At 43.3% G+C, this 17641-nt stretch overlaps 1 protein-coding gene across 7 annotated transcripts; it reads right to left on the bottom strand.

Moving 5' to 3' along the window:
• Positions 1-747: 747 nt before the first annotated feature.
• On the bottom strand, positions 748-12102 carry mgrn1.S (mahogunin ring finger 1, E3 ubiquitin protein ligase S homeolog). 7 transcript variants are annotated; one of them, XM_018240615.2, is made up of 19 exons: positions 11924-12097; positions 11707-11813; positions 10895-10985; positions 9620-9738; positions 7498-7586; positions 7273-7419; positions 6261-6378; positions 5272-5338; positions 5028-5071; positions 4476-4523; positions 4323-4391; positions 4083-4242; positions 3043-3152; positions 2674-2855; positions 2476-2593; positions 2354-2399; positions 2170-2259; positions 1400-1443; positions 754-1304 (listed from the first exon to the last, which is right to left on the bottom strand). In XM_018240615.2, exons 3-18 carry the CDS (start codon positions 10980-10982, stop codon positions 1403-1405), a joined length of 1536 nt encoding a protein of 511 aa, XP_018096104.1. In that variant the 5' UTR covers positions 10983-10985; positions 11707-11813; positions 11924-12097; the 3' UTR covers positions 754-1304; positions 1400-1402.
• Positions 12103-17641: the final 5539 nt, after the last annotated feature.

The following is a 17641-nucleotide window of genomic DNA, read 5'->3' as shown; positions in this document are numbered from 1 at the left end:
AGAGATACCCTGAGCAGAACTGGAACAGGAATAAGTGTGGGAGCAAAAGACAGAACGTTGTCCATTTATTGCATTGTGTGATCTGACATGTTTGTGTGCACCATGACTTGTAGGAACCCAGGGGGCCACTTTTAGTATTTAAAATGGTGATTTTCTACTAAGGATTCCCCAATGGCATATTTTTAGGAAAACTGTTTATTTAGATAAAGCAGAGTTTTACATAGGGGCAGTTTTATTTCAAATCATTATTTATAGACACCTCAATTGTTTGGGGGGGGCATAGTTTCCCTTGATTACACTTTATGGGTTTAGCCTTTGCATGCAAAGCGGTCAGTTCCTCATTTTCCATCTTTGCCTTCCTCATTAGTCGTGTAGACTTATAGGATTTATATCGTTTCACAGCAGCATTTGTCCCACCTGACTTGTACTTATTAAATGCTGAGTTACACCTCACTGGGGGGGGGGGTCCTTACATTTCCCTGAGGGAATAAATTGAGAGCAGAAATAATTTAACATCTATTTAAATTCTGTTTAACGTGGCATATATTTCAGATTTGACCTTAGGTGCTGCCTACAAAATCTAGGGATCTTGGAATTAAAGGGCAACTAAAGTCAAAGATTATAATGGCAGTGATTGAGAGGACATTCCCTCTCTTCTGCTTTCTTTCCACATGATGTTGTGTGTGTGCAGCTCAATTGCCTCCAGTGAAGCTTTAGTTGCCCATGAAAGAACCAAGCCAAAGCAGATACTTGTAAAAGAACAAGTCTTGGCCTTTATTGTGTCAGTAATTAAGAGCCGGCACAGAGAGACAATCCATTAGCATTAGGGCGAGGGATTCAATTAACTCATTAGCTCTTCACAGGAACAAAACAATCATTTCTCAAACAGTCAAACCTGTGTCCTACAATTGGACTCCAGGAGATTTCTTGATTTTGGTTAATTATTACATGTGAGTGGGCGAGGCCCTGACAATCAGCTGGGTCAGGACATATCCCACCAGGACAATTTGGGGAGACTGCACCCCTCAGTGCACAGAGAAGCCAAAGCACTGGCTGACGTAGCCCAATAGACACTGCTACAGTCACACAAACACACACGGACAGATGCCACGTGGCACATAAAGCTGGTGAGGGGGCGGTGCCAAGCAAACAGTAACACTACTCCCCTTATGGACAGTCACAAAGAGAAAGGTGGGTCCCTCCACCAGCTGCTGTGGAATGTATACCATATAAACATTGGGCAAATTGATCCGCGTGGAGGAAATAGGGGGGAAATGTTCCCGGGACCCTTGAGGGACCCGCACCTGCAAAGAAGGAAAGAAATAGAATGGCAGCATGAGAGGTAACACAAGTGGGTGGGGGCACCTGAGCCCTAATGTGGAAATATGGAACAACTTACCTGTCACTCATCAATCCCAATGGAGCAAGCGTCAGGCTCTAGAACTGAGCACAAACACAAAGCAATCAGAACAACTGCCACCCACAGTGGTTACTAACCCTACCCACATACCCCCGACACCAATAACCGCCCTAATGCCACCCACTTAGCTTTAAAGGACAAGGTAAGGCTACAAGTAAGTAAGCTTTATCAAAAAGGTCTATATAAATACACCAGTAACCCTCAAAGTAATGCTGCTCTGAGTCCTCTGTCAAAAGAAACAGCAGCTTAAACCTCCAGGGCTAGGGCTTGAGCATGCTCAGTTTGCTCCTCTCCCCCCTGCTGTAATCTGAGCCCAGAGCTATGAGTGAGCAGGGAGAGACTCAGGCAGGAAGTGATGTCACACCAAGCTAATATGGCAGCTGCTATCCTAAATAACCAGATATGAGTTTCTAGAGCGGTTTACAAAGGTATGGTAAAGCATTCTGCAGAATAAATATAGTCTTATAGCTTGTACTATTGTGGCTAATCTATTGGCAATAAAATGCCTCTGTAGCTTTCCTTCTCCTTTAAGCCAATCACGGGGGGGAGGCTTTGGACTATTATAAAACATTAGCTCTGTTGTTACTGTGACAACCCCCCCACTTACACTGCTGACGGATAAGAGTACGGCACCCTAAAGGGCCGATCTCTTTGCCCCAACACTTAGAGGAGCTTTAACACAAGGGTGAGTCCTAGAGAGTATTTCATATGAGGGGATAATGTTGTCCGCAGCCAGTGTTTGTCCTCACCTGTTCCCTCCTGGGTTCCTTCCTCCTTCAGCTCCAGGGGATCAGAAACGTTGTCTTTGTGCACTTCTGGGGGAGGCTGAACATGAGATCCTGGGGGCAGTAGGGGGAGAGGGCAAATGAGGCAGGAATTTAATGAAAGTGCCTATCCATGTTGGATGAGAGTATGGGAAGAGCAAACACTCACCTCGATGAGTAGAGACGATCTCTGGTGTAGCAGCCGCAGAGACACTCTGCCAAAGAGCTGACAGTTAGTGCAATGGAAACAGCACATGGCTCCTCCAATCAGGATACCAAGCTGACACTCACCTCTGTGTGGGAGGAGTCTCTGCTGAGTGACCCCACAACAGCTGGTCTCTCACTGTCAGATATAGCCGATACCTCTTCATCCTCCTCATGGATAGGAGACGAGGGAGATCTCAGGCCACTGAGTAAAGTAGAAGAAGTGAGACATAGGGAGGAAAAGGAGGTCGGCTCAGTAACCCATTCAAGCCTTGGGACACTCACCTGTCAGTGCTTTTAATGTGCTTGGCTTTGTGGTGGCTGTTCTCTGGGGGTCCTCGAGCTGGAAGCCCCTCACTGTAGGAAATTTCTTCATAGAGCGGAGCACTGGGCGGGGGGGAGCACAGTCCATTCAAGGCTTCCAGCAAGGATATGGGTTCATACCCCGGGGGAATGTTATCAGCACCCTGTGGAGTCATCACATGACTGGGTCAAGAGGGTGTCAACCTTACAGCTCTCTGGGTGTTCCCTGCACTACTGGGAGCTATAGGAGTGTCAGATACACTGTTATTTGTGGGTGCATCAGTCACTCAGCTGTGTGTAACACCCAGGGGGGCTGCATGAGTGGGTTTCCTATGGGCACAAGATACTCACAGTGCTGTCATCATGATCCAGGCTCTGAGCCAGAACTGGACTGAAAGAAATGGGAGGAAGGGGCCCTGGCTTTCTCCGTACAGCTCGGATCTGCAGAAGAGCACGGAACGCTGCAGGAACAACAGAAAGAAGTGTAAGCTCCTTGTACACTCAGCTTGTGCTCACTCACAAAGTATAGGCTCCCCTATTATATCCAGAGGCAACACATCACCCCCTTTATAGCAGCAGCTACCCCAGGTCCAGCGCTTGTAGGGCACTTACCTGCCTGCTGTTCCCACTATACTAGAGGCCCAATCTCTCACTGTGGCTGGACTTGGGGTGCTCAATGCTTGGCATTATGTCACAGGTCAGGATGCTGAAGGGGATCCTCTAGTTTCTGGGTACACCAGCAGAACAACGTAACCCCTCTGATGTATCAATGTGGAACAGTTCTATAGGGGCCTCATTAAAGGGGAACTGTGACCCACAAATTAAAAGCTGGATAATTAAAGTCCCAAATTCTTTTCTTAATTTTCAAACACCCATACCCTTTTTTAATTTATCTGAAAACTCCAGCTGTCAATTATACATTGCCTGCCCCGCCTCCAGGCCTCAGGCCCACCAATCAGTTTCCCTTTCATATCTGCACAAGTCACCGCCCCTCCCTTGTCACTGCCTAGTATTATGTGGCTTGTGCGTGGCCATCAGGAGCCCCATTCTGGCACAAACATTTGATTTTGGGATGATGCCAAGTTTGCAGCAATAGCAAAATGTAAAAACATAATTAAGTTAATATATTTATAACAATACTGTCACCCTGTGAGTTTGTTTATATAAACCAGTCGCTGTGTAGAAATGGGCACAGAAATTCAAGCTAATAAAAAGAAAAGACAAAGGTCGACAGCAGATAACAGATAAGCGCTGTAGTTTATTCTACAAAGTCTGTCATCTATTATGTTGCCTGTGTCTTGAATGGCTGCCCCATGGCTCCACACAGATAATTCCATATAGAAGAGAAAAGAGAGGCGTAATATGGTTGTAGGTGTATAGTAAGTACTCACGCAGCCTGCAGATGGGGCAGTTGTTGGCTTGGTAACGCAAGGTGTCGGCACAAGAGTTGCACAGACAGAGGTGTCGGCAGGGCAGGATGAGAGTGTCCCGCAGATCAGACAGACACACCACACACTCATTGCTGTTATCACTGTTCTCATCATCCGACGGCTGCAGGGAGAAGAAATAATGATCAGGAGAGATCCGACAGAACCCACAGGGGTTAAATACTATCATGTGATGTGTCTCACCTTTGTGTCCTGGTTATTCTTATTCTCAATGCCATAAATCTCCTGCAACAGGTAACTGACCCGATCCACCTGTACAATACACATCATCATTAAACAACTTGCATCAAACCAACGGGCCCCAGAACTCCCCCAGAACTCTCTATAACTACTCACTATCTGCTTCTGCTTCAGAGGCTTCACTGAAAAACTGCCGTCCACGTGCTGCACAGATAAACACAGTTATGCGGGGAATCATTAGAGAGCACAATGGGGGACACGCAGGATTATTAGAGGGAGGATTACAACAGAGCAGGAATATTAACAGCAATAGAATAAGTCAGAATCAGAATTATTACAGGGAGCAGAGAACAGAAGAATTAGAGAGGACAGAGTAAGGAGGAGAATCAGAGGGAGCAGGAATATAAGATGGGAATAGAGCAGAAAGCTGCAATTTTAAAGGAGAAATTGAGCAGAGAGCAGCATTATTAGAGCATAAAGCAGAACACAAAGTAAGATTTTGAGAGGGGGAGTAGAGCAGGATTATTAGGGGGGCACAGAGCAGAAGATTAGAGGGTGCCAGTATAGTCGGGGGGAGCACAGAGCTTTATGATGACTGGGTAGCACAGTGAAGCACTAAGGACAGTACTAGACACAGGAGAGCGCTCAGTATTAGTGAGGGGTAGCACAGTGGGGGGGGGGGGGATATTCTTTATATATATATCTCACCTTCTCAAATGCAGCCAGGAGCACATGAGCATGAGCAGATCCTTCTGTACAAAGACAGGGGTGGGGGGGGGGACAAAGATTTAAATTAGACCAATTATATTGAACAAGTGCCCACAGAATCAGGCAGCTTCTTTCCTCGGGGAAGGAGACACTTGGCTGCGAGTTTATTTCCCCTGCAGAAAGGAGTATAAGGCATGAAGGGCAATATGAAGGGACAAATATGAAGGGCAACGGATGTTCTTACCTCCTCCCTCGGCCACCACTGCCTGGATAACAAGTGGAACAATCCCTTTATCCAGATCAAAGTTCAGCTACAAACACAAAGCATGAATGGATTAATCATGTGCTATGGTAAAATGGAAGGGTCCCCAATAATTGGAGAGCACACTGACTGAATCTAGTGATTGCGAAGAACCATCAGTAAATTACAAATTGACAATACTGGCATCCCTGGGTAATACTGACCATAATATTATATCATTTAATATTTGTAACCGAAATACAGCATACAAGCACTTCTTTTAGGCCCTAGTAATATAACAAAACACGTAGTAAATCAGCAGTGGAGTATGGAAATAAGGAACTGCTTGCTTCACACACAGTGACTAATCCCAAAAATGTTTCTGCGTATACTGCATCAAAATGGAGAGTGTTGAAATACTGAAAATTGTTGGTTACAAGGCATTATGTCTGCAGTTCCTTCATGTAAACAAGACATTACAGGATCTAAGGGTACAGGGGGTACTCCAATAAGAGGTCCAGTGGCTAAGAAGGGCCTATAGAGATGTAAATATGTGATGTGTGGGTGCAGAAGGGCATTGGGTGAATGCTTAGGCACAATGATGCATGGCTGGGTTGGATCAGGGGTGTGAAAAGTGAACAAGCCCTTGTGGTCTGATGGGATGCGCCATTGGGTCCTTAGAAACCTGGTTTTATTAACCTATTAAAATCAGGAACGTTTTTTCCCCCAACAGAGGCAAACTGGAGATGGCATCAGATCAACAAGCAGTAGAGCAAGAATTTTCTATTGGACAAAAAGGTTGAACTTGATACAACCAAGGCTTATCATTGTTGTGCCAGGACAATACAGATGGAAAGAGTTAATCATGGTTCTGCTAGGATAATATGGAAGTCAAAGGTGCGGGTAGAGAATCAGTCTCAGCTTTCTCTTGTGTTTGTGTAGGGGAAGGGCAGTGCATTTACCAGCACCAGCGGCCACAGGGGTGGAATTACCTCTTCATCTTTCCAGCCGGAGAAGTCAATCTTGAAGGAGGTGAGAGAGAAGTGTTGGCTTAGGCCGCGCTTGAAATACACGGTCTGTGACTGCAGGGAAGGGCTGCGGGGATTGTACCTGGGGTGCAGAGGAAGAAACTAATTAAAGTGATACCAAGCTATTGCCACCACCAACTCATTTCCTCACAAACCCTAGTCATTGTCTTGCACAAACCAAAGCAATAAAACTCCATTTTCTCCATGTTGTTCAGGTTGGTTGGGTGACACCTGTGCACCTTAATGTGCAAACAATCTCATTGATTCTTAGTTGGGCTGACTGCAAGGCCGTGACTGGGCCACAGCACTGATTTATCTTTTTGTACTGGAGTTGCACAGTGAGTTTGGATCATGGTAAGAAGTCTACTTCCTCCCATGATTCAGTGTTTTGCCTGATACAGGATTGTGCCCCATCCTGGTCCCTCCAGAGAGAGCAAGAAAAGCTCCCATATCGGAGGTGGGGATTGTGGTCACATGACATCAGGACAGAGCTTTGATTTGCCAAAGCATTATGTGTGCTTCTACCAGACTTCAGTGGAGTATGATGGTGGCGTGATGCTGCGGGGCTCGTTCATCAGCAGGGACTGGGGTTGTTCAATTACAAGACAGAATAAAGGGAATGGGAAGAGAAGAGAAGCTCTCAGAGGGACCCCATCATCTTCTATATTGTGTCATTTGTTTTCCTACAAAGCCACCAATGAAGAAACAAACATCATGTGACCAACCTGGGAGATTGGATCAGAACCTGTGGTCACAGTGAGCAAAGCTGGGGTCCCAAATCCCTCCCAGTTGTTATTACCGCACAAGTGACGCCACACAATGTGGCAACTGTGTATAAACAGCACAATTCTAACATAAAGTCACTGTTGGTTTTGCTGCTGTAAAATACAAATGTCCGAGATTTGTGAGAGAAGAAGCAGAGTAGTGTTGCCCTTGCAGACCTGTCCTTGTGAAAAGAGGGGAGTCCCCGACTTACACAGCGACACCCCCAGAGAACTCCTCACTAGCCTGACAATACACAGTGACTGCCACTCGAGCATCGGCATCGAAAGTGAACTCCAGGCCGTACAGAACACGCGGATTCCCTCCCTCCTCCAAAGGGCTGTCAGCTCCATCTTTATATCTGGAAAACACAGGCTGTTAGTCAACTGAGCATTATGGGTAAAGGCATAGCCCAGGAATGGTATGAGCTGTGGGTTACCTGACCAGCCGCAGGGAGTCCTTGCGTATATTAACCAGGCTGCGCAGAGTCTTCACTGGTTCATGAGGGGCAGGAGTTAGGTAAGGAAACTGCAAAGAAAGGAGAATGTTGGTTCATTTCCCTTAGTGACCAACTGCAACCCCCCAATCCAGTACAAGAGGAGGAGGAGCAGCAGGAGGGCAGCAAGGAAGGTTGTCACATTTAACACAATCACTTCCCAAACTAAAAGCTCTAGCACCACAGTCACTGCTGCATTTGGATTAATATCCAGAAACAACCCCAAATTTGCATATGCTAATTACTTAATCCTAATTGCTAGTTTATTACACTCAATAAATCTGCAAAGGTTTAAATTCAGTTCAATTGGAACAAAACCCACAAGTGTGTCCGACTCCAGAGCTGAATCCTGGGTCGTGAGCATCTCGGGGGAAATGTGCTGTTTGCCACTATAAACCCAGGAGCAGCTTTTAGTGACAGTAGCAGAAAGCAAAGATGAAGTGAGGGAAGAACAAGTAGCAGAAAGCAAAGATGAAGTGAGGGAAGCACAAGTAGCAGAAAGCAAAGATGAAGTGTAGGAAGAACAAGTAGCAGAAAGCAAAGATAAAGTGTGGGAAGCACAAGTAGCAGAAAGCAAAGATGAAGTGAGGGAAGAACAAGTAGCAGAAAGCAAAGATGAAGTGAGGGAAGCACAAGTAGCAGAAAGCAAAGATGAAGTGTGGGAAGCACAAGTAGCAGAAAGCAAAGATGAAGTGTAGGAAGAACAAGTAGCAGAAAGCAAAGATAAAGTGTGGGAAGCACAAGTAGCAGAAAGCAAAGATGAAGTGAGGGAAGAACAAGTAGCAGAAAGCAAAGATGAAGTAAGGGAAGCACAAGTAGCAGAAAGCAAAGATGAAGTGGACAAGCACAAGTAGCAGAAAGCAAAGATGAAGTGAGGGAAGCACAAGTAGCAAAAAGCAAAGGTGAAGTGAGGGAAGCACAAGTAGCAGAAAGCAAAGATGAAGTGAGGGAAGCACAAGTAGCAGAAAGCAAAGATGAAGTGAGGGAAGCACAAGTAGCAGAAAGCAAAGATGAAGTGGACAAGCACAAGTAGCAGAAAGCAAAGATGAAGTGTAGGAAGCACAAGTAGCAAAAAGCAAAGGTGAAGTGAGGGAAGCACAAGTAGCAGAAAGCAAAGATGAAGTGAGGGAAAGCACAAGTAGCAGAAAGCAAAGATGAAGTGAGGGAAGCACAAGTAGCAGAAAGCAAAGATGAAGTGGACAAGCACAAGTAGCAGAAAGCAAAGATGAAGTGAGGGAAGCACAAGTAGCAAAAAGCAAAGGTGAAGTGAGGGAAGCACAAGTAGCAGAAAGCAAAGATGAAGTGAGGGAAGCACAAGTAGCAGAAAGCAAAGATGAAGTGTGGGAAGCACAAGTAGCAGAAAGCAAAGATGAAGTGAGGGAAGCACAAGTAGCAGAAAGCCAAGATAAAATGTGGGAAGCACAAGTAGCAGAAAGCAAAGATGAAGTGAGGGAAGCACAAGTAGCAGAAAGCAAAGATGAAGTGAGGGAAGCACAAGTAGCAGAAAGCAAAGATGAAGTGAGGGAAGCACAAGTAGCAGAAAGCAAAGATAAAATGTGGGAAGCACAAGTAGCAGAAAGCCAAGATAAAATGTGGGAAGCACAAGTAGCAGAAAGCAAAGATGAAGTGAGGGAAGCACAAGTAGCAGAAAGCAAAGATAAAATTTGGGAAGCACAAGTAGCAGAAAGCAAAGATGAAGTGAGGGAAGCACAAGTAGCAGAAAGCAAAGATAAAATTTGGGAAGCACAAGTAGCAGAAAGCAAAGATGAAGTGAGGGAAGCACAAGTAGCAGAAAGCAAAGATAAAATTTGGGAAGCACAAGTAGCAGAAAGAAAAGATGACGTGGGACAAGAACAAGTAGCAGAAAGCAAAGATGAAGTGTAGGAAGAACAAGTAGCAGAAAGCAAAGATGACGTGGGACAAGCACAAGTAGCAGAAAGCAAAGATGAAGTGTAGGAAGAACAAGTAGCAGAAAGCAAAGATGAAGTGGACAAGCACAGGGTAGATGTATGTAAGTAGGAATGGGGCTATTAGAGACATAAAATGGCACAAGCCATTGTCTCACCTGCACGGGCCGGTTCCCGAGGAAGTTCAGGTCACTGTTCTCCCCAAAAAGATAACCTTCTGGGTGTGGGGTCTCAAACTTCTCTCCACCCATAAAGAAGTGACTGGCAAAGTAGTTTCCTGTAAAGTCAATTGTTAGAACACAAACATGAACTCCCAGAGAATACAAACGCACAACTCCCTGCACCCCCAGGGCCACATCATGTGTCTGCACAAGCCCAGAGCCATTTCTGTACCTCTAAACACGTGGCCTTTTATTTGGGGGAACAAACATGAGTAACATAACTAATAACATAGTAAGTCAGGTTGAAAAAAGACACAAGTCCATCAAGTTTAGCCTTTTTCCTTTTTTTTAACCTGCGTAACTGTCAGTTGATCCAGAGGAAGGTGAAAAACCCCATCTAAGTCTCTCCAATTTGCCTCAGAGGGGGAAAAATTCCTTCCTGACTCCAAAATGGGACCAGTCCCTGGCAACACTACATTATCTGGTCATTGTATAAAAACACTTTCATTTTTTGATGTTAGTGTTCCTTTAAAGGAATAAATTAGGAACGGTAGGTATATAAATAGGGGTTCAGGGAGGGGGTGTTTGGAATGCGTATGTACAACCTGTGCCCTATGTGAATAAACCTCGTGTGATTTGTGTAACGTAGGAGTCTACGTATAGACATTTCCTCATTACAAATATAATTAGTTGTCTGACAGATTTAATATCAGTTTAAAGGACAACCATTTCTGTTCTGTGTTTTTAGCTGAAAACCTAATGCCCCAATCAATACTCTGTAGGGCAGCCCTCAAGGCACTAAAATTAGCTTTTCCAAAATTCCTGGTTTTTGTTGCCCCAGTATGTATTAGTTTTTTGCACCAGACATTAAATGATATAACATTATGGTCACTATTACCCAGGGGATCAATCACTTGCACATTTGCTATAAGTTCTGGCTCATTAGAGATCACTAGATCCACAATAGCATTTTTTCTGGTTGGCTCCTCAACACCCTGTGCCATAAAATTGTCATGTAACAGTTTATAAACTTGTTCCCATTAACTGATCTGGCAGTACTGTTGCTCCAGTCAATATCTGGCTAATTAAAATCCCCCATTATCATTACTTTACCTAAACTAGCAGCCTTTTCTATTTGCATCAGGAGCTTCGCCTCCTCCTCGTCACTTACATTAGGGGAACCCCCCGTGTATAAAGCTGTGACAGGAGACTAAACACCCCCTGATGTTCTTACAGGGAAGTAATGAGACTGAAGGAACAAGAGAAACTCACCAGATTTGGGGGGATAACGATAAGCGGAATTTGCCTGAATATCGATATCTTCAACCCCCGCCATTCTCCGGCCCCATACGGCCCCCATCACCTGCTTTACACAGACACACAGACATGGGACAGACAGACAGTGTGAAGCAAATGTCAATCACATCCCCCCCAATAATGTCACCCACCCCCCAGCTAGGAACCAGCCCCAATATATAGATATAAATATAGATACGTGTGTTATATGGACTCTAGTCACTCACTTCTACTGAATCTACTGAATGTACTGAATGTACTGAATGTACTGAGGGAGGAGACTCACTGACACACAGACAGACAGAGAGTGCAGTGAGAGACAGTAAGAGACAGACAGACAGACAGACAGACAGAGAGACAGTAAGAGACAGACAGAGAGAGAGTGCAGTGAGAGACAGTCAGAGAAAGACAAAGAGACAGCCAGAGAGACAGCAAGTGCAGTGAGAGACAGTAAGAGACAGACAGACAGACACAGACAGAGAGAGAGACAGACAGACAGAGAGTGCCGTGAGAGACAGTAAGAGACAGACAGTAAGAGACAGAGAGAGATGAGAGGTGACACAGTGAGAGGACAAGTCCTTCCTCTAGAAATAAATAGAAATAAATAAGAAGTGAAAGAGCCGCCCCTTGAGTGTCGCTCAGTAATAATAAGTGTGAGCAGTGTACAGTCTCTCTATATTATATATATATATATGTGTGTGTATAGAGAGCAATGAGGAGAGACTAATACACAATAGTGCAATGACATCGCGAGAGTGGCAGCAGAAGGACATACGGACCCCACTCACACTCAGATCCCCGGGCCTCTCTCGGACAAACAATCAGCTTCCAGTGAAGATTCCACACGAGCGCAGTGACTATCGGACGCTGTAGTCCCGCCCACTCCAATCACAGCCTGTAACACTGCGAGTCATTAGCGGAAAAACTACAAGTCCCAGGAGGAAGTGCGCAGAAGCAACACAAATACGTCACCAATAAAAACAAAAGAAGCGAGAGGCGCATTACATTTCCGCTGGAATCAGCTGAGGAATGGTACGTTCCGGAAACAGCTGGGAGGAGTCTTCTAGTAACCTAGCAACCACGGAACTTCTGTTTAACCCTCTCTGTCCCCTATAATGTAGTGCTGTCCCTGCAAAGGCCTCTACTGATGTCTTCTCACATTACTCACCCCTTGCTGGGCGTCTCCCTGTACATCACGTGACCCTCCAACCCCCCGCTCCTCCTTCCTGTGACGTCACTTCTTGTTACACTTCCTGCTTTACACTCAGTCTGACCCCCACTCCTGTCCCCCCAGTTGTTACATATACACCCCCAGTGTGCTGATGAGTTTTGCTTTATTCTCAGAGCCTGTGTTCCTGTCAGCTCTTGTGCCAAACACAGAGATACACGACTGTCAGCTCTTGTGCCAAACACAGAGATACACGACTGTCAGCTCTTGTGCCAAACACAGAGATACACGACTGTCAGCTCTTGTGCCAAACACAGAGATACACGACTGTCAGCTCTTGTGCCAAACACAGAGATACACGACTGTCAGCTCTTGTGCCAAACACTGAGATACACGACTGTCAGCTCTTGTGCCAAACACAGAGATACACGACTGTCAGCTCTTGTGCCAAACACTGAGATACACGACTGTCAGTTCTTGTGCCAAACACTGAGATACACGACTGTCAGCTCTTGTGCCAAACACTGAGATACACGACTGTCAGCTCTTGTGCCAAACACCGAGATACACGACTGTCAGCTCTTGTGCCAAACACCGAGATACACGACTGTCAGCTCTTGTGCCAAACACTGAGATACACGACTGTCAGCTCTTCTGCCAAACACCGAGATACACGACTGTCAGCTCTTGTGCCAAACACCGAGATACACGACTGTCAGCTCTTGTGCCAAACACCGAGATACACGACTGTCAGCTCTTGTGCCAAACACCGAGATACACGACTGTCAGCTCTTGTGCCAAACACCGAGATACACGACTGTCAGCTCTTGTGCCAAACACTGAGATACACGACTGTCAGCTCTTGTGCCAAACACCGAGATACACGACTGTCAGCTCTTGTGCCAAACACTGAGATACACGACTGTCAGCTCTTGTGCCAAACACCGAGATACACGACTGTCAGCTCTTGTGCCAAACACCGAGATACACGACTGTCAGCTCTTGTGCCAAACACTGAGATACACGACTGTCAGCTCTTGTGCCAAACACCGAGATACACAACTGTCAGCTCTTGTGCCAAACACCGAGATACACAACTGTCAGCTCTTGTGCCAAACACCGAGATACACGACTGTCAGCTCTTGTGCTAAACACCGAGATACACGACTGTCAGCTCTTGTGCCAAACACCGAGATACACGACTGTCAGCTCTTGTGCCAAACACCGAGATACACGACTGTCAGCTCTTGTGCCAAACACTGAGATACACGACTGTCAGCTCTTGTGCCAAACACCGAGATACACAACTGTCAGCTCTTGTGCCAAACACCGAGATACACGACTGTCAGCTCTTGTGCCAAACACTGAGATACACGACTGTCAGCTCTTGTGCCAAACACTGAGATACACGACTGTCAGCTCTTGTGCCAAACACCGAGATACACGACTGTCAGCTCTTGTGCCAAACACTGAGATACACGACTGTCAGCTCTTGTGCCAAACACTGAGATACACAACTGTCAGCTCTTGTGCCAAACACCGAGATACACGACTGTCAGCTCTTGTGCCAAACACCGAGATACACGACTGTCAGCTCTTGTGCCAAACACCGAGATACACGACTGTCAGCTCTTGTGCCAAACACCGAGATACACGACTGTCAGCTCTTGTGCCAAACACTGAGATACACGACTGTCAGCTCTTGTGCCAAACACTGAGATACACAACTGTCAGCTCTTGTGCCAAACACCGAGATACACGACTGTCAGCTCTTGTGCCAAACACTGAGATACACGACTGTCAGCTCTTGTGCCAAACACTGAGATACACGACTGTCAGCTCTTGTGCCAAACACCGAGATACACGACTGTCAGCTCTTGTGCCAAACACTGAGATACACGACTGTCAGCTCTTGTGCCAAACACTGAGATACACAACTGTCAGCTCTTGTGCCAAACACCGAGATACACGACTGTCAGCTCTTGTGCCAAACACTGAGATACACGACTGTCAGCTCTTGTGCCAAACACTGAGATACACGACTGTCAGCTCTTGTGCCAAACACCGAGATACACGACTGTCAGCTCTTGTGCCAAACACAGAGATACACGACTGTCAGCTCTTGTGCCCGGGGGCAGTTGGCTGCACATTTCATGACTGTGGATAAAGAACTGGTGGAAGCCTGGGGGGCCCAGGCCGGACCTGTCTCAGCCCTGTGGGAAGGGGCCCTGTTGTGGTCTCTGTCACTAAGTGAATTGTGTGAATGTGGTACAAATTAGGGGCAGTATAGGGGTGATTATATGAAGGGGGGTACGGCCGTTAGTAATGTAGAGATGAGTAATATAGACACCCCTAGTTAATATTACCAGGCAATTCCCCAGTATTCTAGACGCCTAGATGGGTCCTAATGGGACTTGTGTTCTTTCTTTTGAAATTCTTTTTTATTGAGATTTTCAATAAAATACAAGAATATGACAATATGATAAACATACAGTGTTTCAATAAGGAGCAAAAGAAATATTCATGAGCATAACGGTAAAAACATTTGACATGAAAGACAACTAAATAAATAAATAAAGAAAAAGGGGAAATACAAATAACATAAAATAATGAAATATTAGAATAATAATAATAAAGTAAAATAAAATTAATTTAGATAATTTAGATAATTTAGATAAATAGACCTGGTATTCTCTCCTACAAATTAAAATCTGACAATGCAAAAATACATGGAGAAACATTTTTGTGAATGAAGGCATTAAATATCTCTTTTAGCGTATCATTAGCATAAATCTTGTCCCATAAGATCAAGGATAAATGACCTCTTATCAGCCTCTAAAGATGAGATATAAAGAGACCATCTATTCCTTATTCTATTTCTCTGGAGAAGATCATCCATTCTAAATCTAATTACCTCTTGAATACATAAGTTAAATAGATAAGACAGCACGTCCTTCAAAGAAGGGGGGTTCTCTTTTATCCAGTACAAGAATATAGATTTCCGAGTAGCTGCCATAACTAACCAACAAAAAGATAATATTTCATCTGAGACATTAATAGAAGAGCCATTGTAAGATACCTGAAAAAAGTCTTTCACATCTACTAGAGCATATTGAGGATTTAAAGAAACATCTAAATTAATCGATTTTTTAATAAAACCTTTTATTTTTTCCCATAGGTTTCTAATAAACGGACAATCCCAGATATAATGAAAGAAATCAACATTCTGCTCTGTACATTTTGGGCAAAAAGAAATCTTCTGAGAGCTATCATAGTTTTGGAACAATAAGCCATAACCTAAATGAATGAGCCGGAAATGTTGGTCTCTCCAAGACTCAGAACATATATTCTTTCTAAAATTTTGGAAAGAGTGCAGAAGTTCCCTGGAAGAAACACTAGTTCCCAAAAATGAAGACCATTTTTTGCTCGAGTTCTCTAGTGGATCTAAATCCTTGGAAACTGACTTTAAAAGATGTAATGAGATCCATGAAATATTATTTAGTTTAATATCTTCAACCAACTGTAATAAACCTTTATAAAACTGATGATGACTTAGTTGTGTTTTTGTTCTATTATCAATTAATTGAAAGCCTTGTCTAATCTGCAAATAGCTGAGCCTTTCCTTCTCAGAAAGACTATACTTTTCCTTAAACATTTTCCAAGGGAGTGGGTCTCCCAAAATAGGATCTAAAATGTGAGTAATTTGAGAAATACCGAATTTTCTCCATTTGTAAGAAAATTGATTTCTTTGCTTTATGGGAAACCCCTTCAGAAAGAAAGGAGATAAAAAAGGTGAGACATTGAAGTTTAGATTATTCTGTTTACATAGAATTTTCCAAGTACTGGTTGTATCCCTAAAAATTGGATTTCTCTTAATATCTATATTTTGCTCAGACCAGTTTTTATGTAAAGAAGATATAATATGTTCTTTTGAGTCCAAAAATAGTTCCAGATTCAGATTAGTAAATTTCTCAGTACCCGACAACCATTCCACAATATATCTAGTATTAGCAGCAATATTAAACTTTCTAAAGTCTGGGACATTAAGTCCTCCTAAACCTTTAGGTTTTCTAAATTTAGATAAAGAAATTTTAGGTTTTTTGTTATGCCAAATAAAGTTTCTGAGGATTCGGTCTAACTTCTGCACATCAAGATGTTTTAGCAATAACGGAAGGTTCAGAATAGGAAACGCAATTTTTGGAAAAATTAGCATTTTGAATAATGCTATCCTTCCCATTAGGTTCAATGGACTATCCATCCATTTTTTGCAATGGGTTTGCATTATGTGACTTAATGGAGAAAAATTTAAAGGATATAATTTAGAGAGATCAGAAGGGATCAAAATTCCCAAGTATTTCATTTTACCAGAAGGAGATTTAATTTAAGATCAGCTAGCAATTGTCTTGGAATGTTAGAACAAATGTTCAGAATATCTGTTTTACTGGAATTAATGAAATATCCTGAAAAAGTCTTATAATAGTCAAAAAAATTAAAAATATTTTTAAGTGATAACGTTGGATTACTAACAATCAAGAGAAGGTCATCAGCATATGCTAATGATTTGAAATGTTTACCATCAATCATCAGACCTTGGAATACATTTGAAGAATCAAGAAATCTAATTAAAGGCTCCATAGAGATATTAAACAAAAGTGGGGACAAAGGACACCCTTGACGAGTTCCTCTGAAGAGATCAAAAGTCTCTGATAGTTCCCCAACTGCTGCGATTCTTGCTTTGGGATTAGAATAAATAGAGCTAAGTAATAACATAAACTGACCTTTAAGACCAAATCTGTCACAGCATTCCGAAAGATATTTCCAAGAGACATTGTCGAAGGCTTTCTCAGCATCTAAGCTCAATATTGAACATGGAATCATAGCTTTCTTGGCTTTGTAAATAATATTTATTAAAGTACGTATATTCTTAACCCCTGTTCTATTTTTTACAAAACCATTTTGCTGAGGAGAGATAATACTGGGAAGCAATAAAGAAAGCCTATCAGCTATTATTTTTGTTAAGATTTTAATGTCGAGATTTATTAAAGATATAGGTCTAAAGGAAGCCGGTTGAGAAAGATCTTTGCCTTCCTTTGGAATTAATTTGATATGAGAAATCATACTAGAATTTAAGACTTTCCCATGACAATAAATTTCATTATATAGATTGGTCAAAAAAGGGGCTAGTTCCAATTTTAGTGTTTTATAAAAAGGAGAAATTAATCCATCAGGCCCACCAGCTTTGAAATCCTTTAAAGAATTTATGGTAGACAATACTTCCTGGATATTAATTGGTTGATTAAGCACATCTAGTTGCTCTTCAGATAGTTTTGGGAAATTAACCTTCGAAAGAAAATTCACACTTTCAGTTTCATTTAGCTGTGAAGGGGAAAAAAAATAGATTCAAAATAACATCTAAAGATATTTACTATGGCTTTTGGGAGGTTAGTCATCTGACCCAAATGATTTCTAATCATAATAGGTTTATGAGACCATTTACTATGTTTAAACATATTGGCAAGAAATCTATTTGATTTATTATGTAAATTACCAAACCC

This window comes from Xenopus laevis, chromosome 9_10S, assembly GCF_017654675.1.
Source record: "Xenopus laevis strain J_2021 chromosome 9_10S, Xenopus_laevis_v10.1, whole genome shotgun sequence".
Lineage (NCBI taxonomy): Eukaryota > Metazoa > Chordata > Amphibia > Anura > Pipidae > Xenopus > Xenopus laevis.
This window is presented reverse-complemented; position numbering and strand designations above follow the sequence as displayed.

Bases quoted from the DNA above. Each gene is read 5' to 3' on its own strand.
- mgrn1.S (XM_018240618.2), bottom strand. From the start codon at position 10,982: ATGGGGGCCGTATGGGGCCGGAGAATGGCGGGGGTTGAAGATATCGAT. The intron at 5,072-5,271 runs GTAAGAACATCC...GTCTTTGTACAG, and splicing joins AGTGGTGGCCGAGGGAGGAG to AAGGATCTGCTCATGCTCAT. The intron at 3,153-4,082 runs GTGAGTACTTAC...TTGTTCCTGCAG, and splicing joins CTGCCCCATCTGCAGGCTGC to CGTTCCGTGCTCTTCTGCAG.